The sequence below is a fragment of the Erythrolamprus reginae genome, chromosome 3 (assembly GCF_031021105.1).
Source record: "Erythrolamprus reginae isolate rEryReg1 chromosome 3, rEryReg1.hap1, whole genome shotgun sequence".
NCBI classification, from domain to species: Eukaryota; Metazoa; Chordata; class Lepidosauria; order Squamata; family Dipsadidae; genus Erythrolamprus; species Erythrolamprus reginae.
In genome coordinates, this window is record NC_091952.1 from 152,352,913 (window position 1) to 152,376,170 (window position 23,258).

Sequence of the window (23,258 nt, forward strand, 5' to 3'; positions counted from 1 at the left end):
CCCCCCACCCGAAGCTCAGATCAATGGCTGCTTTATTGGGGGGCTCCCACCATTTTTGATACTTCTGCTCCTTTAGATTTCCCGACCCTACCCTAAGCACGTGTCCTAGTCATCCCAAATGGGCTTTTGCGCTCAACACCTGGAATTAGATTCGGGGTTTTGCGCAGTCTCCGTTCAATTCACGCGAGCGAGGGCCACAAAAAAAAAAGCTTAAGATTCGCGCTTCTGTCGGGATTTCAGGATTGCAGCGACTTGGGTCCCGGAGGCGCTTTCTCACGAGCAAGTCTCTCGCCCTGTAACGAGTCTCCACCCCACCCCGCCCGAACGGCAGTCTTCCCTTAATTTATTTAAGGCGACGGCGACCGTTGCAGGCCTCCACCCGCGCCTGTCGCCTGCAACGGAACGAAGCCACATGCCAGTTGTCAAAGCCGCAGCCTGGGTGCCAATGGGGAAATGCCTTTAGTTTGGTCGCGGGCTGGCAGGCCTCCCCCCTCTGCCCCCCCCGCCTTCCCTTAACGCCTCCCGCCTCCCTCGCGGGCAGCTCCGAAACTACGTGACGACGCTATATAACCCTCCCGAGCTGGGCGGAGGGGGGGGGGACCGGAGGGGGTGGAGAGAGGAAGGCAAGAGCGCATTTCGTGGCTCGGCGTCCGGCCAGCTTCTTCAGTTCGCAGCCGCCGCGCTCTGCCGCTGGGCCTCAAGCCACCGCGCGCGATTTTCTCCTCAGCCTCAGCCGCAGCCGCCGAGGGGGGTGGGGGCGGAAGGGGGGCGGGACTTGGTTTTATTTTGTGTCGTTGGGGTTTTTTTCTTCCCGGAGTCCCGCCCAAGTCCTTCCTTCCCTCCAACGGTTCCAGCCGGGAAGGAGCTGGGCGAGGGGCGTGTCTTCCCGCATATGCAGATGAGTCGCCGTGACGGACAGCTCGCTTTGCCAATGTCCCTCCGAAACTCCTTTTCCTCACAAAACTCCTCGCCTTCCCAAGCTCCTATGCCTGGCTCCAAAAATCCAAGACTTGTCGCAGGCGCTGGGGGGGAGGAAAGCTCGCCTTGCCTCACTGGCGGGCTCCGAGCGCAGGAGGGGAGGGAAGAATTGCGGAGCCGGCGGCGACTTGCTTACCCCGGGCAGCCCGGTCGAGGCTGGGTTTTGTTTTTTTTCTTTCCCCCTTCCCGCTCTCCCTTCTTCCCTGCCGGGCTTTGGGGAGACGCCTCCTCTTCCTCTCCTCTTTCTTCCCGCGCGCCTTCCTCCTTGCCCAGATGCCCACCGCCGCTACCACCTCCTCCTCCTCCTGCAGCAGTGGGTGACAAGGAGGAGAAGAAGGAGAAAAGGGAGAGGGAGAGAGAGCGCTCCCGCCCGCCCGCGTCCCCAGAAAGAACGAGAGCGGCTTCCCTCCGCCTCACGCCCGGCTCTCCTTTTTGGCTCCGGCTCCTCCTGCCTATGGAGCGGACGCTGTGAGCTCCTCCGCGGCCGGAGTGCTCAGCAAGCGGCGGCGGCCACGGCGGCAGCTTAGCCGCTGAAGCGCCCGCCGTCCTCCTCTCCTCCCGGGGCTCAATCCAGCCCCCCCGCCCCGCTTCCGTTCCTTTTCACTCGCCCGGCTGACAGTCGGCCGGCCAGCAATGTCCTACCCTCAGGGCTACCTCTACCAGCCCCCGGGCTCGCTGGCGCTCTACTCCTGCCCGGCTTACGGGGCGTCGGCGCTGGCGGCGCCCAGGAGCGAAGAGCTGGCCAGATCGTCTTCGGGCTCGGCGTTCAGCCCTTATCCCGGATCCGCGGCGTTCACGGCCCAAGCGGCGGCCACCGGCTTCAGCAGCCCGCTTCAGTACTCCACCGACCCGGCCACGGGATTCCCCTCCTACATGGTGGGTAACTGACGAGCGAGCGACCCGCCTCGGCACCATCCTTCACCATCGCCGCCGCCTCCTCCTCCTCCATCTTCCTCCTCCTCTTCCTCATCCATCGCTCCCCCCCCGCTCGAATCTCCGAGACCATCTGGGCTAGGCTGGGGGGAACGTGTGAATGGACCCCCGCGCTAAGCTAAGCTCCCGGCTTGAACCGAGGAAAGGGGGGAATAGCTGTCTTTCCCTCGTCGGCTTTTCTCTTTCTGGAAGCTTTCTTTCTTTCTTTCTTTCTTTCTTTCTTTCTTTCTTTCTTTCTTTCTCTCTCTTTCTCTCTTTCTCTCTTTTTCTTTCTTTCTCTCTCTCTTCTCTATCTCTCCTTCCTTCCTTCCTTTTCTCTTCTCTTGTACCACTTTTCGCTGCTTTTCTACTTTTTCCTCCTTCGCTTTTTTTCCTTTTCTTTCTCCTTTGTATCCTCCCGTGTTTTTTTAAAACCCTTTCTCCTCCCTCTTCCTCTGTAATTCCCCCCCCCCCGCTTCTGCTTTCCCACTTTTCCTTTCTCTTTTATGTTTTCGATATTTTCCTGTCGTTCCCCCTTCTCTTATTTGTCTCTTTTGTCTCCACTTTTACTTCTGATTGTGCAATTTACAGTGCCGACGTTTCGCCGATTTAAAAGGAGCCCGAGCCGCGCGCGTCTGTGTCTGTATGCTTGTGCGTGTGTCCGCGCGGTCCCACTTCTTTTCGCGCAGCTTCGGGCAGAGGTTCCGCCACTTCCCGATTGCTGCAAAAGTATGTTAATGTCGGCGTTCGTGCGTTATTTTGTAGCTATTGCAAACTGATGAAGGATTAAAGATAGCGGAGCCAATTGGTCCTGGGAAAGAGGGGCGAAGGGTTAGTTTTCTTTCACTTACACATGAGATATCAGATGCAGCGTTTTTGGCTTGGCGTCTCTCTCTCTCCTTCCCTCCCTCCCTCTTTCTCTCTCCCATAACCTTCGCCTTTTCTCCCAGCCGGGCGGTCTTTATTTAGGATAATGAGAGCCTCATCTCAAATGCTCTTCTGTTTGACTTTCTCGTGGCCAAAGAAAAACACCCGCAAGTTGCCAAGTGTTCCCCCCCCCCAGTCCATGGGTTATTTAAGAACATTAGGTAGATTTGGAGCATAATGTAGTTTTCTTTCCTCAACCGGCTGTAAAACTTACCAAGTTGCTCAACTAATTTCCTTCCCGTCTCCACACTCTCGCATTACGCAGGCTTTTAAATCAGCGTAATTTAAACGTTTAAAAGGGCGAATTAAAATGCTAATTATATCGTATTTGACCAATTCGAAACGGTGCATATCTCCTGGTTTGCAAATTGGATTTGCAATGCATTAGCGGGCTGAATTGCTAAGTGGGGTTTTTTGTTGTGTCTCTCTCCCTATCTCTCCCTCCCCGCTCGCTCGCCCGCCCGCTTCTCTACCTCCCCCCCCCCCAGCAAAATAGAGAAATATCTTAGCCATTCATGTAGGCGTGGAGGGGCTACGTAGAAAGAGGTCTTATAGAGGAAAATAAACAAATGCGTTAAATAAATTGAAACTATTACAGTCAATGAAAATTTGAGCAATTTTTTCCAGGAGGCGAAGGGAATCTGATTCCAATATCACCCGGGCTTTTTTTTTTAATAAAAGAAAATTCGTAGGAATTGATATATAATTGATATATACATATACTACTCTGTTCTGTTCGCTTATATTATTATTATTAAGAATACTATATTTGTGCCGACCACCAGCTGCAGAGATAGCTGAGTAAATATACTTTGCTTTGGCGCTTGGCAGGGCTCTCCTTACGACGCCCACACGACGGGCATGAGCGGGGCCATCAGCTACCATCCCTACGGCAGCCCAGCCTACCCCTACCAGCTCAACGACCCGGCCTACCGGAAGAACGCCACGCGAGACGCCACGGCCACGCTGAAGGCCTGGCTGCAGGAGCACCGCAAGAACCCCTACCCGACCAAAGGCGAGAAGATCATGCTGGCCATCATCACCAAGATGACCCTGACACAGGTCTCCACCTGGTTCGCCAACGCCCGCCGGAGACTCAAGAAAGAGAACAAGATGACTTGGGCGCCCCGCAACAAGAGCGAGGACGAAGACGAGGACCTGGAAGGGGAGAGCGGCGGGATCCGGAGCAAGGAGGACACCGGCTCGGACAAAGGGCGGGACGGCAACGAAACGTCGGCGGAGGATGAAGGTGAGGGTTGGAGTTGGTGGTGGGGGGTGCGGGAGAGAACACAAAGCGGTCTGTTTGGGGCAGTGTTTCCCAACCTTGGCAACTTGAAGATATTTGGACTTCAACTCCCAGAATTCGCTGGCTGGGGAATTCTAGGAGTTGAATTCCAGATATCTTCAAGTCGCCAAGGTTGGGAAACACTGGTTTGGGGGACCATTTTGAGTTCAAGATCAGCGAGGTTAGTTAGGGAGAAGTTAGTTTCTGACGGCCTTTAGCCCCTCCAGTCTGGTCGACAAACGCACACACACATACACACACACACACATAACAGCGCAGCACTAAGCGGAAGTTTCTGTAGTTTAATGTTCTCCCACCGGTAGGGCCTCGTTTACTGCCTAGGACAGAAGAGCTGGAGGAATAATGGTAGCAATTCTGGTGTCCCCACGCCACTTTTCCAAAAGTTCTAAGGATTTAGGCGGCAGGAAAGGCCGGCTTTACAACTAAGAGGCGCCAAGAGGGGAGCCGAGGGTAGGCCACTCCGTGGGATTCTTCCCGCCCGGTCATTCTTCGGAACCAGAGCCGGGCAAAAGGCCTGGGGCCTTGCGGAGGGTGGCACCCTTTTTAAAAGCCCGCGGAGCCGGCTAGGGAGACAGGGTGGCTGGGACGCGAATGCTAGAAGAGTCACCCGAGCTTCGGATTCCAATGGGGTCCCCTGGCGGGTGGTTGGCGGGCAGGAGAGCGGGTCCTGTCGCCCCCTCTCCCTTGACAGGCTCCTCTGGTTCTTTGCCGCAGGGATTAGCTTGCAGGTGGATTCCCTGACCGACCACTCCTGCTCGGCCGAATCGGACGGGGAGAAGGGCCCCTTGTGCCGGGCGGGCGACCCGCTCTGCGAGTCAGGCTCGGAGTGCAAGGACAAGTACGAGGAGATCGAGGAAGACGACGACGACGAAGAGGACGTGGACGACGACGACGACGAAGAGGAAGACGAGGAGGCGGGCCGAGGCCTCCCGCCCAAGCCCGTCACCTCCTCTCCTCTCACCGGGTTAGAAGCCCCGCTCCTGGGCCACCCGCACGGCCAGGATTCTGCCCGCAACGCCGCCAAAGCTGCTCTGGACGCCCGGATCTCCCCCTCGGGGGCCTCCCCGACCACGCAAGCCAGCAAGCCCAAGCTCTGGTCGCTGGCAGAAATCGCCACCTCGGACCTTAAGCATCCCCACCCGCATTCCCACAGCCACAGCCTGGGCCAGAGCTGCCCGCCTTCGGGCCCAGCGCCTTCCGCCCCGCACAACACTGCCTACTCGCCTTCTTCGCTCTTGGGGAGGCATATTTATTACACGTCGCCTTTTTATAGCAATTACACAAACTACGGGAACTTCAACGCTCTCCAGGGACAAGGGATCTTGAGGTACAACTCGGCCGCCGTGGCCTCCAACGAGGGACTCAACCAAGCGGTGTTAAGCGGCGGCGGCGGCGGTGCTCTGAAGGCGGGCTCGGAAAACTCGCTGAAGACCATCGCGGGCCACCTCGAACAGCACTACAAGCCTCCCAGTTCCGATCCCAAGAAAGGTAGGTTAAATATTTTGTTTCTCGTTTTACTTCCGAGGATAGAAAACTCGTTTAGCCTACTTCGTCCAAGAGCGGGGGGGAAAGCAGGCGGCCTTCCAGATCAGCCTACGAGATCACCCCGATTATATTGGGGGGCGGGGGGCGGAATAGACCGTCCAATGATTGGTGGGGGGCCTTCTATTGATGGAGAAGCCAAGGCAAAAGGGCATATCCGCACCCCCAACTCTTTGAGACACCACTGGCCTAGCCTCCGGTCTGTTTTGATTAGGATCGCAGCCCTTATAATCCCGAGGCTGCCATCCTAATCACGATTCTGCCCGAAGCGCGTTTCCCTGAAGGCGAAAGATTTCGTCCTTCTAGTAATTAATATGTTAAGGGAGGAAATGCAAATTGTGCCTTTTCCAAAATTTGCGAGAACTAGATTGACAAAACAAAACAACAGCAAAAATGAACCATTTTTTAAAAAAACTAATTGAAACCAGTGCTAGAACTCGTTTTGTTGTTGTTTTTTTAATTGTGTCATGAATTCTTATGCCTGAAAAATGGAGAGATGCACAGATATAGAATGCCAGCTTGTGTAAATACGACCCATTTAATAAATCTCACATTCTGGAGACAATGTTAATAATAGTAGCAAATGTGATACTAGCCTAGTAGCGCTAACACCCATCGCCGACACTTTCTGAAGCAAGCAGAAGTTTTGACAGTCTGCGAGGGAGTGAATTCTCTGTAGGAAAGGCTGCATGAGACCCCTCCATAAATATATTGAGTCAGCAGAATGTCAGAGGGGGTTATTAAACTCTGGATGCACCAGGATCGCAGCGTCAACCCTCGGCCACATCTAAGGGCGTCCTGCCTGTCACCCTACGAAACCTTAGGAGCTCGCGGTACTTAGCTTTAAATAGGAGATCATTAGGAAAGGTGGTCTCCCGATGAGCAATTATACCCCTCCCCTTAAATCTCCATCAGCTGAGAAATGATGCCACAGGGGCAGGCCTTTCAAGCAACCAGCGCTGAGCTTTTGTGCAAGGAGAAGCTAGCCGTGCCCGGAGTGAATAATCTAGTTAGCCAGCTGTGTCCTGTGACTAACTGACGCTTCTATTTTGACAGACCCCACTGAAATGTGCACAGTAGGAGTACAACCATACCTATAGAAGGGCAATCACACAGCAGCCAGGCAAGTAAGTGAGACCCTTCTTTCTCTCTCTGCCTTTTATTCTGCTGCACTTAGTTAGGGGGGATCCTTTGGCACCAGGTCCTAAGACAAATTGCCCAGGCCCATAAATTGGCTTAATGTCCATTTCTTGCTCTATTATCAAATATTATATTACCTAGAACTTCCACCTGCATGTTTACCCTTTTGTTTCACTTTGCAAAAACAAAAAAAAACCGGTTCAGCTGTTTTTTAAGCATCTTTATCTAAGAGGGTATCCATTTTGAAATGGATACTTAAAATATACTTTTTACATGTTATTTGCAAGTTAAAGATATAAGGCAGTTATTGCGCCAAGACCTCACTGAAATGAATGATGTGCTGGGAAGAGAGAATCGGTGTTCACTTTGCAATCCAGCCAGAATGGATCTCATTGTCCTCCTCCATTATTTGAAGTAAGCATGCAAAAATAATCGACTTGCAAGAAGCCTTTGTTGTTATATTACCAGTAGGAAATTGCAGGAGAACTTTCTAATTGTTTGCATTTATTTATTTAGTTAATTCAGTTTAGGCATCCTCTGAAGCCAATTGATTCTGGGCGGCTTTACAATAAGGTCTCTACATAGATCTTAAAGGTAAAAGACTGCGCCTCAAAATAAGCCTTTAATTTATCTGGGGTACTGATATACATTTCAAATAGCAGAGGCAGACAATGAGATAGATCTTGGCCAGGTTCCAAAGAGTATCTGCATTCATTACCTAGGTTCATTCCCCATCTATTTCCAAGCTGCTGCAGTTAATTTGTTTTTTTAAAAAAATCTTATGATCAAATATTCTTTATTCCCTAAAAATAACAAAAAAAAAAAATCCCACCCACCCTAGTCCTTGCCAGGCAAGGTAGGAGAATAACCTTTTCACTTTGCTGCCAGTTTTAACACATTCTGTGTAAATGAAAGATTGAGGATGATCTGGTGTTTTCCTTGGTCCACAGGTAGGTGTCACAATTGCTTTGAGAAAAGTCAACAAGCCATCATCTCTCCCCAAGCTAATCTATCTATCTCTATCTGTAACTCTTAACAAAACTCTAAATCCGGATCACATCTTGTGCCACTGTATAAAAGAAGACCACAGAGCACTCTTAGATCTACAGACTCTCTCTAATTATTGAACCAGAATTTTGTTGGACATTAATGTGCGTTTGCTGGTATAGTCTAGTTTCCCTAATGTATGTGTGATTTTTTTAAAAAAAGGAAAACAAAAACAAAAAAGGAAATCTGTTTTTTCTCAGGATATCTTGACTTGATCACTTCATTGCCACGGTATATACATATATACACATCTATATATCTATATTCTGTAGGTGTGATAGGACTTATTGTACAAACTCTTTGTAAAAGATACATACAGTAGGGGTTAATTAAAGAAACTGCAAGTACTTACAAAATGAAACATTTGATATTTATTTTTGTAATGATATAAAATCTAGTAATTTATGCAAGTTGTATTGCAATGGAATCCCAAGTCTTTTGTAAATAAATTATGCCTGGTTTTTATTTGAAACATTGATGGTTATACAATCCCTTGTTGTTTAACAAGAATTCTTTACTAATTTATATCTATAATTGTAAATAAAACAGATTAGTCTACAACAAGGTGCTGCCTTTTTATTCCGTTTTACTGGTTATAAATATGCATATTTGGTAATTTATGATAATTTGCAAAGCACTACAGATATGTTATATCTTTCAGATTTATTTAGTAATGTGACTAAATAAAACTTAGTTATACTTAAACTACAGTATTAGGAAAAATTGAAAAAAGCTTCAAATGTAATCAATTTATATAGATACAAATACAGAAATTACCAACATTTTTCATACAAAATGTTTTAACCCACATTTTAAATAAATGCAGTTATTTTTTAAATCAAAAACTAAAAACACTGTAAGAAATCTTCCGAGTTAAAAAAAAACCTTCCTCATTTTAAGTGCTTTCTACACATTTTTATAAGGCTCTAATCACCTAAGACATCCACCTTGGGCTTTTTAAAAAAAAGGGAAAAGAGGTTCAACAATCTCTCTTTTTTCCCACCCACCCCAGCAAATAATGAGAAGTCCCATATAGTGAAATTTCAGTAAAGAGACAAACAACCATTTATTTTCTTTTCCAAAGATAAATTGAGTGAATATAACTTACGGTTACGAAACAAGAATAATAGCTTCTTAGACTGCCCTTTAATCAATCATACACTTATTTTTCAAGAGGCTCATCTATTTTATTCCATGATTAATAATGTTCCAGCATGAGAGCATTATTAGATCCCAGCAGGAGAGATCCTGGATGCTTTTAGCTGCTTTGCAATGGTCAGTTGGGGTTCATTACGGGCTGATATTGAACCATTTATAAAATCTTGTCTAAACATCTGCCAGCTCAGATAGGCCGATGTGTCTGAAGATGGCAAATGGCTGGAACAGTTGATATTGACAAACGGGACTCTCTCCAGTGGCTTTTTGTTCACTGAAAATTAGTGGCCTCTGGCTCAGGGGCTTGTTAGAAAGGGCATTTGAAAGTGATCTCAGATAGTTCAGACTTCAGCCAAGGGAATGTTAACTGGATAAAAAATGTGGAGTTGTGAGAAAGAGAGGGTGAGAGAAAGAGAAAGAGGGCTGGTGGAAGGAGGGGAAGGCTACAGCTACAGGAAGGCTAGAAACATTTTAGGTATTTGCAGTTTAGTCCCTTGGCGCTTAGAACGGCTTAACCAAAGGATGAGAGACACTGTTGGGACAAGTTGACAAATTTGCAGGGAGGGGGAGAGAGAGAGAGATGGAATCTTCCTAACCAAATGGGATTCCTTTCTTTACCTGAAGTTCCCACATACATAATTGACTTGGGTTTCAAAATAAATTCCTTTTAAAATACATCTTTGGATTTTGATAAGGCAGTTAAATATGTCTAATTAAATTAGTCAGGCTAATATCCTTGTTTCTAATAGTTATTCCAACTAAGTGAAAACTGTTTACTGCTCATTGTACAGACATAAATGCATTTATTGAAAGATTCCCCCCCCCACTGCTTATTTGGTAGGGTGTCCGTGCATTATTTATTTATTTATTGGCAATTTAAAAATAATTTAGAGTACATAATATTTTATACTGATTTGTGGGAAACAGTAGAGAACCAGTCCATGGAGAAATTCACCCCAAGGCTTCAGCTAAATGGAAATCAAAGATGTGCCTATTTTTTCCAATTGGGTTAACATAAAAGGTTTGCATGCCTTCCATTCATTTCAGTGGTAGCTGGTACTATGGGACATTTAGTGATATTTCTACTAGCTCAGATTACAATACTCAATAATACTCAACCGTGTGCCTTACTGTGTGGCTGGCAAAACAGATTTATTAGGAATGACACGTGGTGTTAAAATAATTTCATATTTAACACAACACAGTGGTGTTTTCTTTTTTAAAATCCAGACTAAAACATGTTGAAGAAAGGCTCTGCAATCTCCCTCCTCAGTTAGGGTGCAAATAAGTTATCATAGTCATATTATTATGGGAAAGATAGCTTTTTTAAAAAAAGCTATTTTTAATCCAGCCTTTATTCCTATAAATAACCCTAAATCCTGAACATATCTAATACTCCTTCGTCCTCCAATTTTTCTCAGAACTTCAATCCTGTGAGGAGGTGAGTTGGGCTGAGAAAGGTGACTGGCCCAAAGTCACAGTCAACTTTCATATAATATGGCTAATTTTGGACTAGAACTCACAGCTCCTGTTTTTTAGCCTGGTGCCTCAATCGCTAGACCGAACTGCCCCCTTTCCTTTTTTCTGTGGACTTTTATAAAGAAACATTCCCCCCCCCCAAGATCTATAACTTGCATAATAGTTTCACCTCCACCTTTTTTGCCCCCCCCCTTATATTCCAGCTTCTTATTTTTTTTTAAGTTACCATGCACATTCCATTTGGTTTTATTTTAAATTCATTGTATGTTAAAGATTAGGAAATCTTTAACTTTGATGTTTACACGCTCACGAATGTTCTCGGATCTCCATAATTCACGTATATAATTATTGGTGTAATCTCGGGGTCGAAGAGGAAAAAGAATACCAACGCGGGGCGGTCCCGAATGGACATTCTGCGGTGTAAACGCCTTCCGAAGAAGAACAGGATCCATTTCCTATTGAATACAACTAACATTACCGGACAGACCTTCCGAACTAGATGCGCTCAATCTGGTTGTGTGTTTCCGCTGCGTTTTCATGAAGGTTTTCATTGAAGGAATCCTCCGCTGGATCGCCCGAAGTTTCACTTCGGTCTCTTTCAACTCGCAGGAGAACTTTCTGAGGGATTCCCCCTTCACCCACCCAACCACCCCAAATTAGACCTCTCGTCTTTTAAAAAGTCTGGAGACGAGGAAGAGGAAGAATAGAGATAACATTAAAAACGCGCTGCTCGAGGACAGCGTGGCAAATCCTCATATTTGGCTTCTTTTGGTTTCACTTTTTTTCTCCTCTCTCCCCCAACGAGGAAGCCATTTAAGATAACAGAATAGCAGAGTTGGAAGGGACCTTTGAAGGTCGTCTAGTCCAACTCTCGGCTCAGGCAGGAAAACCCTATATACGATTTCTCACAAATGGCTGTCAAAGCTATTCTTAAATGGCATTAACGGAACGGTTTTATTGTTGTGAATACTGTATCTCATTGCTTTACAGCCCAGACAGTGGCCCAAATCTTTCACTGGCTGTTCTTCCAATTCTCCTTTTCCAATTTTCCTTTGCCTTCTGCTTCTATTGGGTTAGCGCAACCCCGCGCCTCTAGTTTCAACCCATTGCTAGTTTTCCTTCTTCTGACACACTGTGAGACCAATTGGGCTGATTGTCCCAAAAGGAAAGGGGGTGAGCTTGCTTCGTCTCCCTCCAATTTTCGCTGCTCTTTCTGCCCTGACTGCAAAGGTCAACCACGTTGCCTTGTCCATAAGAGAGAAAACTTGTTTCTGGGAAACGAACAGTCGGAAGAACTGAACTTGTCCCGCTCGCATTTCAACTGTAGCGGGGTGGGGAAGAGAGGGGCAGTTAAGAGACCCCCCCTTTCGCCAGCCAAGCGTAAGATAAGATTGTAATCGCTTTGCTATTTTCCTGCTTTTGCTTGGGGAGGAGAGAAGACCGGAACGCTGCGAGGTGGAAGATTTTTAGCTTTCCAAGCGAGGGCCGGGAACAGGAGGCTTGCTTGCAATTGAGCCCCCCTCCTCCCCAGCCGAAGGTTGCCTGACATTAAGGCGGCTTTTGGAAGCCGCCGGCGCTGCTCCTGGGTCCCTTTGACTCAGTTGATCTGACCCGGTGGGATTTCAGGTGAACGCGCCATTCCCTTTCCCTAAATCCAGCGTCCTTCTTAGGAGAAAGCAAAGCACGTCGAGGCTTATACCCGCAAAAAATCGGATCCTGCAAGAGCGCAATGGATCGTGCGTGGCGGTTATTTCGGAGGATGCCTTTAATTAGTGCAGGGCTCCTATCTCGCCTCTCAAAGCGCGCGGACCGCAGCGTCATCTGTCTATCTGCCTATCTGCCTGTCTGTCTCTTTCTCTCTCTGTGTGTGTATGTGTTAGAAGGCGTCGAACCTCATTTACAAGCAGCCCATAAACCAGACAGAGAAACTTTGGGGAGATGGCTCCGTTTCTTGGCCGACCTGATCCCGAAGCGGGACAAATGCAGAATGAATTGATCTGTTATAAACGTTACTCACTGCTGTAGTAGATGAAAGCGAGGTGGAAATTAATTTACTCGTCCCGGTTGCTTAATTTATCCCTAAAGGAAGGGTTTTAAGGCTGATGGGCTTGTTTTTAACCCGGGATTCCAGATATTGTGACGTCCGAAAAGGACTCCAAGAGGACTCTTACCAATGCGCTTGAAAATGTGTTCATACAGAAGGTGATGAAGACGACAACCCGCAGATCTCAGCAACAGACCACTGAAATTTTGACCACTAGACACGTGTCGGGTCCCTCTCCCTTCTCCCTCCCCCAAACCATGCCTGGAGTTGCATGTGCGGCTTTTCGAAAAGGGTTGGAAAACAACTCCACAGAAGGGCGTTTGGTGATGGCGACCCCGCGGCTCCCCCCCCCCCCCCCCCCACGAAAGCGCGGCTAATCCACGGCTGCCTATTTTGTGCAAGAGTCGGCCTGCTTTTCCGCTCCGTTCACACGACCCCTGCGCTCTCAAAAAGGGACGGGATAGGGGCCAGGGGAGCGCACAAACTCGCCACCATGCTTACCCTCCCTGTCCAATTGTTCCCTCTTATCCGTATCCATCTAATGTATATAAACAGCGTTATAACTATGTATATTACAAATACGTACTGTACTAGGATTCTCCTCCGGGGGATTGTCGGGACGCCGTGGGCTCCAGAAGACGCCCCCCCCCCAAAAAAAACCCGACATCTTTAGCGACCTGCTTATTCCAATTGAGCCCCTAATATCATTCCCTGCGCTTCCTTGACAGCAAAGAGCCGCTCAGGGCGAACCCCACCTGCTCCCGCCGCTTCCAGATGATGGGTGTTAAGTGGTCTCCGCGATGAATTGACAGGCAGATAGACAGACAGACAGACAGGCAGGCAGGCAGGCAGACGGAGAGACAGACAAGAAGGATCCTTTAAGAAGGTCGTTTCCTGCGGAGGGCATTTCCCCTTCCTCGCCCTTAAGAGAAGAAAGAGAACGATAATCTCGTCAGAACTGAACCTGAGCTTTGATTTTATAATTAAATAAGTAGTTTTGTATTGTAATAAACTGAGTAGAAATGGTAATAAAACAGGCCCGTTCTTCCCTCGAGGGGCCATCCAGTTGAATATTCAGCTGCTTGAAATCCGAAACCGAGGTTCTCTTCCCGGCTGCCTTTTCCAAATAAAATGTTTAGGATCCGGAATGGGCAGATTCCCTCCCCTCCCCTGAAAGAAATAACCAGATGTGCATTCAAAGGAGCGTAAACTGACATTTCATTGTGTAGAACAGCCGATCAATTATTAATCGTTAGCGTCAACAATGGGGTTATAATTACTTTCGGTTACTTAAAGGCATATTTATTTATTTTTCTTCCTCGTCTCTCTGATCTGGCAATTAGCTAATCCTCTAGTGTAATGGACTCCGAGTTGATTTCATTCGGATGTCAGCAGTGTCCTCGGCTAGCTTCCCTGCCTCCTCTGGGCGGGCAATTCTGCTTGGTCTGGTCTAGGGGAAGCGCCCCTCGCTCCCCTCCGCTCGAAGATTGCGCCGCGCTCTTTCCCCCTTTTCTCACGGAATGGGTTTGCTAAAAAGGAGACGGACGGCTGCTGAAGTTGTGCAGGCCGCAGTAGAATAGAGAGAGGCGAGGGCGACTCTTTCACCCATTCCTCGGAGGAGAGGCGGGAACGCGAATGCATTCCCTCGGGGATTAAAGAGCCTCCCCTTTGGTTGCAGGAAGGGAGGGAGGGGAGGGGGAGGGGAGAGGGAGGGGAGTGAGGGGGAGTGAGAGGAAGGGCAGGAAGGAAAGGAAGGAAAGGAAAGGAAAGGAAGGACGGAGGGAGGGAAGGGAAAGGAAGGAAGGAAAGGAAGGAAGGAGGAGGGAGGGAGGAAGGGAGATAGGGGCAGGGAGGCAGGAAGGAGGGAGAGAGAGGAGGAAGGGAGGGAGGGAGGGAGGAGGGAAGGGAGGGAGGGGGAGAGAGAGGAAGGGAAGAAAGGGAGGAAGGAAGGAAGGAAGGAAGGAAGGAAGGAAGGAAGGAAGGAAGGAAGGAAGGAAGGAAGGAGTTGCAGGCTACAGTGGGGTAGCCTTCCAAACAACGTTGCGATGACAGGGGCATTTTAAAGCGTTCTGAACTCACTGCTAAACTGTCCTGGGTACCCCCTCTAGGGAAAAAAATGGAAAGAGATAAAAAGAAAGCATTTTCCACCAATGGACCAATGGACGGGGCTTCCTTATAAATGTCCTTGTTGTTGAACATCCTTTGTGAAATAGTCCAGTCATTTTTTCAATCTAAAGAAAGTTCTTTTATTTTTTCTTTTCTTTTCTTTTCTTTCTTTCTTTCTTTCTTTCTTTCTTTCTTTCTTTCTTTCTTTCTTTTCTTCTTTTCTTTTCTCCCCTTCTCTCCCTGCTCTGTTCCCTTCCTCTTCCTTTTCCCCTTTTCCTCTTCTTCTCTTCCCTTCTTTTCCCCTACCCAACCCTATCCTATCCTACCCTTTGAAGAATTGAGAAAATTTCCCCAAGCTTAGAATGAAAGTAGAAAATGCTCTTGGACTGGAATCAAGCAGGGCACTGATCCTCAGGGGGTTCTTTCCAAGTGGGGTTTTGGAAATTCACCAAGCAATACAATTTTAAAGTTCAAGTAGATGAATTAGGACCGAATAAATTTCAGAGAACCAATTGGGCTTTCAGACACAATTATCATCACAGTTGCATCGCAAGGGCATAAACATTTCTATAATGATAATTTGTGATGGGTTCTCTCACAATTATAGCAATATCACCCAATCAGAGACCTGGGATCCATTATGTATTAAAACAAAAAAAAATGTGTTCTCTTGGGGACAGCCTTCACCCATAAAGCAAAGAGACGGTGCGCCTTTGACTGTATTCTTTGGAACAGCATTTCCCAACCTTGGCAAATTGAAGATATTTGGACTTCAACTCCCAGAATTCCCCAGCCAGCTGGCTGGGGGATTCTGGGAGTCGAAGTCCAAATATCTCCAAGTTGCCAAGGTTGGGAAACACTGCTTTAGAACATCAGCCCACTGAGTAACTACAACCAGTAGTGAGCCCTCTGATGGAAAATCCTGAGGCTGGAAAATAGGAGAGGAAGGGAGGGGAACCCCTCTCAGGAAGTTGACATTCCTAATTTTTACCTGGGTCCTAAATTCTTCATTGAACGTGCCCCCAGATTCGATTAACTAGACCCACTTATCCTAAATGGATTGGCTTTTTCACATAGTGTCAACACCTCGTTCTGAAATCATGGTTTGTTTTTCGAGCAAAACAAAACATGGTCTGCTAAGCACTTAACCTTACGTTCTAATGTAGGTCCATGAAAGGGGCAAACCTTGTAAAAAGGTTTAGCATTCTGGATCAATTCTGTCAGCAAGCATTTTTTATCTTGATTTTTTGTTCCCCTCGCCTTCCACTGGAATAGGACGAAGCGGGAAGCGACCTCAGCCGACCTTCCTACTTCCACCTCTTCCTTACTTCTACCACTTTAGACTCAATAGCCTTTACTAACTCAGCTCTAATTAGGTTTAGGCCTCGAGGAAAAAAATAAATAAAGGGCACACTTCAACAACACAATATAACTCCAAGTAAATCAAACTTCTCTGAAATCAAACTGTCCACTTAGGAAGCAACACTGATTGACAATCAATTCCACATGCTGTCGTGCACATTCAGCTTTGTACAGAACAAAGTATTCAATGAGAATACAGTATTTCGTTCATTCAAATCTAGGATGGGGTATTTGAGTGTTCCATTTATTCATTCATTCATTCATTCATTCATTCATTCATTCATTCATTCATTCATTCATTCATTCATTCATTCATTCATTTAGATCTATTAGGCGGATAATATTCCCAATTAATTCGTCTGTCTACATCGAAGTAAAGGCAGTACGTCGGGATAGATGGAGGGGGGGAAACTGGAGTGAGCAAAACCAGAAATCCAGCGTAGCTGGAGAAATGCCCCCAAAACACACTCCCGTTCGGGGACTTGCGACGGCAGCAAAAACCGCAGCCGCTTTGGTTCGCGGTTCAGTATGCGACACCCCCCTTCCAGGAATTCAGCTTGACAGCTCTAACCCAACTCCCGCCCTCCCCCACCCCCGCATTCCCGTCCTCTCCGTCCACCAAAGAATAGCGCTTTTCAGAAGGAGTATGTTTTAAATTGTCACGTCAAGGCAATAAAAGGCAGCCGCGTTTACTTAGCCGGTTAACCTCGTCAAAATAACAAGTTTTAAAGGAGGGGGGCGATTAAAGGCGTCCGTCTGACGTCTCTCTAGCGTAGCGGCTGGAGAATTCTGGGCTTTGGAGTCCACCAGTCTTAAAGTTGCTAAAGTTTGAGGGACTTTTGGGGGTAATTCCGCCTTTCCTCCCAGTTCCAGACGGGAAGGAAGGGGGGGGGACCCTCCCGTCGAAAGGCAGGTATCTAAAACGAGGATCGGGGGGAAATCCGGGATTTTGAAAAGTGCTTTGCTTCATACAAACGCAGACACACACACACACAGAGAGATGGGCTGCTAAGGTGGAACGGTGAGGTGTGCTCGCCCCCGTGCTAGAGGAGTCCAGCGCAATTCTGATGCTGCACCTGGGCAGGGAGCGAAATCGCGCGCGGTTCGCGCGCAGTTTCGCTCCCTGCCCAGGTGCAGCATCAGAATTGCGCTGGACTCAACTAGCACGGGGGCGAGCACACCTCACCTTTCCAGTTTAGCAGCCCACTTTTGCACACACTCCTCCTCTTTCTTCTTTCTGGGTTGCAGTGGTCGATGGTATTTACCAGCCAAACTCTAATCTACCTGGTTTTACTTTAAAAAAAAAATCTGGGTGGTGGCAGACGGCCTGGTTGGGGTAAGACAAAGGGCTGTTTGTTCTGGAGCCTTTCCCGAGACATGGGATCCCAGGGCAAGGAGCCCGAGTTCCTTTGTAGTGGCTTCGGCTTTCTCTGTGCTTCTCAGGGTGAAGGGTGGCCGGGCTTGCCTCCCCCTTGCTTCGCACCGCGGACATCAAACGGCGAAAAAGAAGAAACCGCCATCTTCAGAGGCAGGTTTTGCCTAAGATTTGAAACAGAAGGAGGGCAATACAGGTAGTCCTCGACCTGCATCCGTTCATTTAGTGACCGTCCAGAGTTACAACAGCGCTGAGAATGGTGACCAATGACCTTTTATTCACCCTGATGTGTTGCAAGCATTTCTATGCTCCCGTTATCAAAATTCAGATGCTTGGCAAACTGGCTTGTATTTATGATGGGTTGCAACATCCCGGGGGTCTCATTATCATTTTTACAGAGACAGTGGTTAGAGTGCAGCATTGCAGGCTACCTCGGCTAACTGCTAGCTGTAGGTCAGCAGTTCAAATCTCACCACCAGCTCAAGGTTGACTCAGCCTTCCATCCTTCCAAGGTGGGTAAAATGAGGACCCAGATTGTTGAGGGGCAATAGGCTGATTCCGTAAACCGCTTAGAGAGGGCTGTAAAAGCACCATGAAGTGGTATACAGGTCTAAATGCTATAATAATAATAATAATAATAATAATAATAATAATAATAATAATAATAATAATAATAATAATAATAATAATAATAATAATAATAATAATAATAATAATAATAATAATAATAATAATAATAATTATTATTATTATTATTATTATTATTATTATTATTATTTATTAGATTGGTATGCCGCCCCTCTCCAAAGACTCGGGGCAGCTATTTTGCTATTTTGAGACCTTCTGACCAGTAAAATCAATGGGGGAAGCCAGATTCGTTTAACAACCCTGTTAGTAAGGTAACAACTGCAGGGACTCACTTAACAACTGTATGGCAGGAAAGGTCGTAAAACAGGGTTAGAAAATGTCTCCCTTAGCCAAATAAATTTTGGTCTCACTTGGGGTCGTAAGTCGAGGATTGCCTCCACTAAAGGGTCAAAAAAACTCAATACGTTTGACCACGCTGGGGCTTTGATCCTACAGCTGTGGGCGCCCTCTTGACTTTTTTGATTCCTCTGCAGACACCTCTATGGACAAGCTTTCCAGACAGCCTGGCACCAAAGTACCCAAATGCCAAGGCTAGGACTTCATTACAAGACTTCCAATTCTGTCACACCAGGACTTCAGAGGTCTCTTTGCAGTATAGATAGGCTGTGGGAGTAGGAGTTCAACCGGGACTTGGAGACATCAGTGGGAAGGATGATTGATGTTATTTTCTCCATATATTAAAACCAGGTATTTGAATAATTCAATCTCTAGTGATTTCAGGACTGAAGAGATCTACAGCATTGAGAACCTGAGATGCTCTGCAATGCAAATCAACAGTACATTTATTCAGGAATCTTGCTGAGTGTAGCAAGGTGCAGTTCTGTTACAGGTAAGAGTGCACAGGGGTTTATCATCACACTTTCAGCCACATAAAGTGTGCTCTTGTTATTGTTATATCGGCACCACAATAGTTGGCTGATAACATAAGGTACCTATAAGCCACTAGTGAGAAAACATCTTGAATGGTGAGGACTCTTTATACCACATCACAATTGCTACATGATGCCATGGAAGTGCAAGTTTTCTTGTGTCAAACTTAATTCCCATTGAAAATATGGGCACATCTTTGCATGAGCATTTGCGATAAGAGGACATGACAAAATTTGCAGGATGACACCACCATGCCAATGCTGCAATTGATGCCAATACTGTCACTCCATAGATTAAGATTTATTAGATTTGTATGCCGCCCCTCTCTGAAGATTTGGGGCAGCTCACAACAACAACAATACAATACACAGAGTACAAATCCAATATTAGATAAAAAAATGAAATTTAAAACCCATAAATATTAAAAACAATCATTACTGCACAATCCATACTTACATAATCTCCTGATGCAGGCTTGTGTGAATGATTTCTTGAATGCATTTTGACAGTTTAGTGGAATTGCAATTTGCTGCAAGTGCTATTGTGTTTTTCTTGGTAGCAATATGGAAGTACTTTGCTATTCCTTCCCCTGAGATACATTTCAGTTCTGGGATTTTGTGGTGGCCTCCCATCCAAATATTAACCAATTTAGTTATCTTGTTGTAGCATTCAATGAATCGGAGAAAGATTATAAATCTGACCTACAGGTTATTTAAAGCAATCACATCATTCTCCTGGGGACTGCCTGCTTGGGCAAAGATACAGCGGCTTAAAAGAGTTACAAACAAAATCTATGTTCATACTTCCATGCACAATTTTATGAAATCAAACTGAACCACTTTATAATAACTACATCCTTCAGTATTTCACTTCTTGAAGATCCACCGAAGTTGGCCTCAACCCTGTCATCCAGATAGGCAATTCATGTTATAAATCATTGTGTGGATTAGAACCAAAGGACATACATGTATATTTTGCTGATGAGGAAGATTCTGAGATACGGAAGATAATGTATTGGAAAAATTGTATGATTGGTTAAAAATGAAATTTTTTGAAGATAAATAATATTGATTAAATTGGAGAAAAATAGAAAATTGAAGGTGGTAGACACAGGTGACAAAATTAGGTAGTGGAGGAGGCAGCACTAAGATAGTAGTTAATAGACTTAGAGAATATGAGAAATAAGTATAGATATGGATACTGGGGGAAAATGAATTTAAGAGAACCACCGATGTGTAAATGGGATGAGGGACATGAATTACCTGTCTGTTAACTTTATGATGGATTATGAATAGATACTCTCAAGGAAGGGACAAGAGGGAGAAAAGGAAGTAGAGAGGGAAGGGAAGAAGGGGAGAGGAGGGAAGTAGGAAATTGGGGTAGAAGGACAAAGAAGGTAGAAGGAAGAGAGGAAGATAGAGGGAGGGGGTTCATATGGCATAAAGGGAAAAACAGGCAGGTAATTAAAGCATAAAAGATGCAGGTTAGGACATGGGTTTATGTTTTATCAAATAGAAAAAGATAATTATGTTTATTGTGTTAAGAATTAAGGTATCGGTATGGATGTATTGTGGAGAAAAATAAAAAAATATTTTAAAAAACATATATTTTGCTCTGCGAAAGGGTATTGGATTCAGGTCTGTGCCTGCTCCAGGGAAAAATCCCCCTCCTAATCCAGAAAGAACATCTGTCTGCCACACGAATCCCAGCGACCAGTTAGGTCTCACAGAGTTGGCCTTCTCCGGGTCCCGTCAACTAAACAATGTTGTTTGGCGGGACCCAGGGGAAGAGCCTTCTCTGTGGTGGCCCCGACCCTTTGGAACCAACTCCCCCCAGATATCAGAGTTGCCCCCACCCTCCTTGCCTTTCGTAAGCTCCTTAAAACCCACCTCTGTCGTCAGGCATGGGGGAATTGAGACTTCCCCTTCCCCCTAGGCTTATAAAATTTATGCATGGTATGTCTGTATGTATGATTGGTTTCTTAAATTGGGGTTTTTAAATTAACTTAAATATTAGATTTGTTTATATTGTCTTATTATTGCTGTTAGCCGCCCCGAGTCTATGGAGAGGGGCGGCATACAAATCTGATAAATAAATAAATAAATAAAAAATAAATAAAATAAAGTTATTGTCACAGAGTGATGTGTCTGTGGCTGATAGGCAACAGGATTGGATGCCCTGCTGGAGGATATTTTGTGTGTTTAGGGGAGCGAGAGCAAAGTGTTCTTTGATTAAACAGCATGTTTTGGGTTTCTCAGGAAAGAGTTGGGTGATGCTGACATGAGGTGGAGGCGGAAAGCCAATCCTGCTTTGCTGATCTTCATTCCTTTTCTGCCCTTCCCCCTACCTTGCCTTACTTTCCTTTTCTGCCCTGCACATTACATTTCAGTCATGCTTTTGGTAGCTGAATACAATATCCCCCAAAGAAGAGCAGTAGCGGGATGACAGCAACCATTAGTTAAGGAAAAATCCCGGCACAAGAGTATCAGGCTCTAATTAAGATTCTGTTTAGCAGCCCTGGCTGGAATGTTAATATTAGCTAGGAAGAAATACACGCAGGGAGGCGATGGCGGGAGTCAATCACTTACCCACACACCCCACCTCCACCCCTTTCAAAGAGGAATGCTGGGCTTGGGTGATAACATCTCTTGCTTCTGTCCAAGGTCTACCCATGCCTGTTAGAAAGCCATTATCTCCAACAGCTCCTGTGTTTCCTTTTCTCACCCTCCCTCCCTCTCTGCCTCCTGAGCTTGAGCTAGGCTGTATCCCTTGGCATTAGCCCAGCAAAAGCCAATACTCTCCGAGGGGCTTGGAGGCCGAATCAAGCTCCTCTTTCTGCCTTAGAAGGCTTGGCCTGTCCCGGCTTCTGAGACAAATATAACCCCCAATTGCTTGCTCGCCTGATTAGGATCTCTTTGCTGGCGTCTCTGCACAACCTCCCCTGGGGGGCTGTGCTGACCCTTTTGAAGTTCTTTCCTCTTCTGCTGACACAGACGTTTACAAGATGAAGTCAGGGGGGGTTACAAGGCTCAACAAGGCAAACTTAGTTTGCTCCCACACTTAATACTGTACTTAGGGGGAAGAAAACAAATACACTCCTCAGTGACTTCCTGGAAGTCATTTGGGACCTGTTTCCTCCCCAAGAGAGTGACCAAGGAATGCATCCTTTTGATAGCTGAAGTCCAGTATATGGTGTGCCGCCCCTCTCTGTAGACTCGGGGCGGCTCACAACGTAATAGTAATACAATACAAACATTGGACAAACATTGCCGGAACACAAGTAGGAACAATGTTACCTGCAAAGAAGTAACAACCTGTAAAAACACACAGAGGATATTAAAACTGTAAAGCTGTAGTTACTAAATCTCCGAGACCGTCTTCTGCCGCACAAATCCCAGCGATCAGTTAGGTCCCACAGAGTCGGCCTTCTCTGGGTCCCGTCGACCAAACAATGTCGGCTGGCGGGACCCAGGGGAAGAGCCTTCTCTGTGGCGGCCCTGGCCCTCTGGAATCAACTCCCTCCAGAGATTCAAATAATCCCCACCCTCCTTGCCTTCCGTAAAATGCTGAAGACCCACCTTTGTCGCCAGGCGTGGGGATAATTACCACCTTCCCCCCCCCTTTCTATGATGTTTTCAGCCTCACTGTATGATGGATTAGGTTGAATGTGTATGATTGTATAGTTAGGGATTTTAATATGTATTAATGTTTTTAAACTGATTTAACTTTTACTATTAGATTTGTATTGTATTGTATTACTATTATGTTGTGAGCTGTCCCGAGTCTTCAGAGAGGGGCAGCATACAAATCTAATAAATTATAACTATAAATGTTAAAGATTAAAGAGAAGTGTCTCAACTCTGTCTTAAATACCTGAAAGAAAAACCTTACTTTAGAACAGGGGTGTCAAGCTTGTGATGACATGTTGTTGCCACTTGAAGTATCACAACTTTTTCTCCCTTTGCTAAACTGGGGTGGGTGGATAGGTGGGCATGGCCAGCGCACGAGGAATCCGGCCCACAGGCTGTGAGTTTGACACCCCTGCTCTAGAAGAAGGGCATTCATGTGGCACCATGACCACAAATCCTTTTCAGGATGGCCCAACAAATAGGCTTAGGGATGGCCTTGAAAGAGTTTTCCTGCAAATCTTATTATACACGTTCCTTACAAAGCAGCATTAGAGTGATAAGACTGTGATATCACAGGTGAGTAAATGTTTTTCAGCAATTAAATAATCTTAACTGAATGACATCCAGAGTTACAGTCATAAGATGCACCATATAAATGTAGTAAGTAAACTCTAATAAATTAAATAAATAAATAAACAAATAAAGTAACTAACTAATTCCATATTTTTCAGAGTATAA

The 23,258-nt window shown here is 46.2% G+C and overlaps 1 protein-coding gene across 1 annotated transcript; it reads left to right on the forward strand.

Annotated features, from left to right (window-relative positions):
• Positions 1-589: 589 nt before the first annotated feature.
• On the forward strand, positions 590-8,413 carry IRX2 (iroquois homeobox 2). Its single transcript, XM_070747040.1, has 5 exons — positions 590-1,854; positions 3,649-4,066; positions 4,838-5,611; positions 6,722-6,792; positions 7,756-8,413. Exons 1-4 carry the CDS (start codon positions 1,612-1,614, stop codon positions 6,763-6,765), a joined length of 1,479 nt encoding a protein of 492 aa, XP_070603141.1. The 5' UTR covers positions 590-1,611; the 3' UTR covers positions 6,766-6,792; positions 7,756-8,413.
• Positions 8,414-23,258: the final 14,845 nt, after the last annotated feature.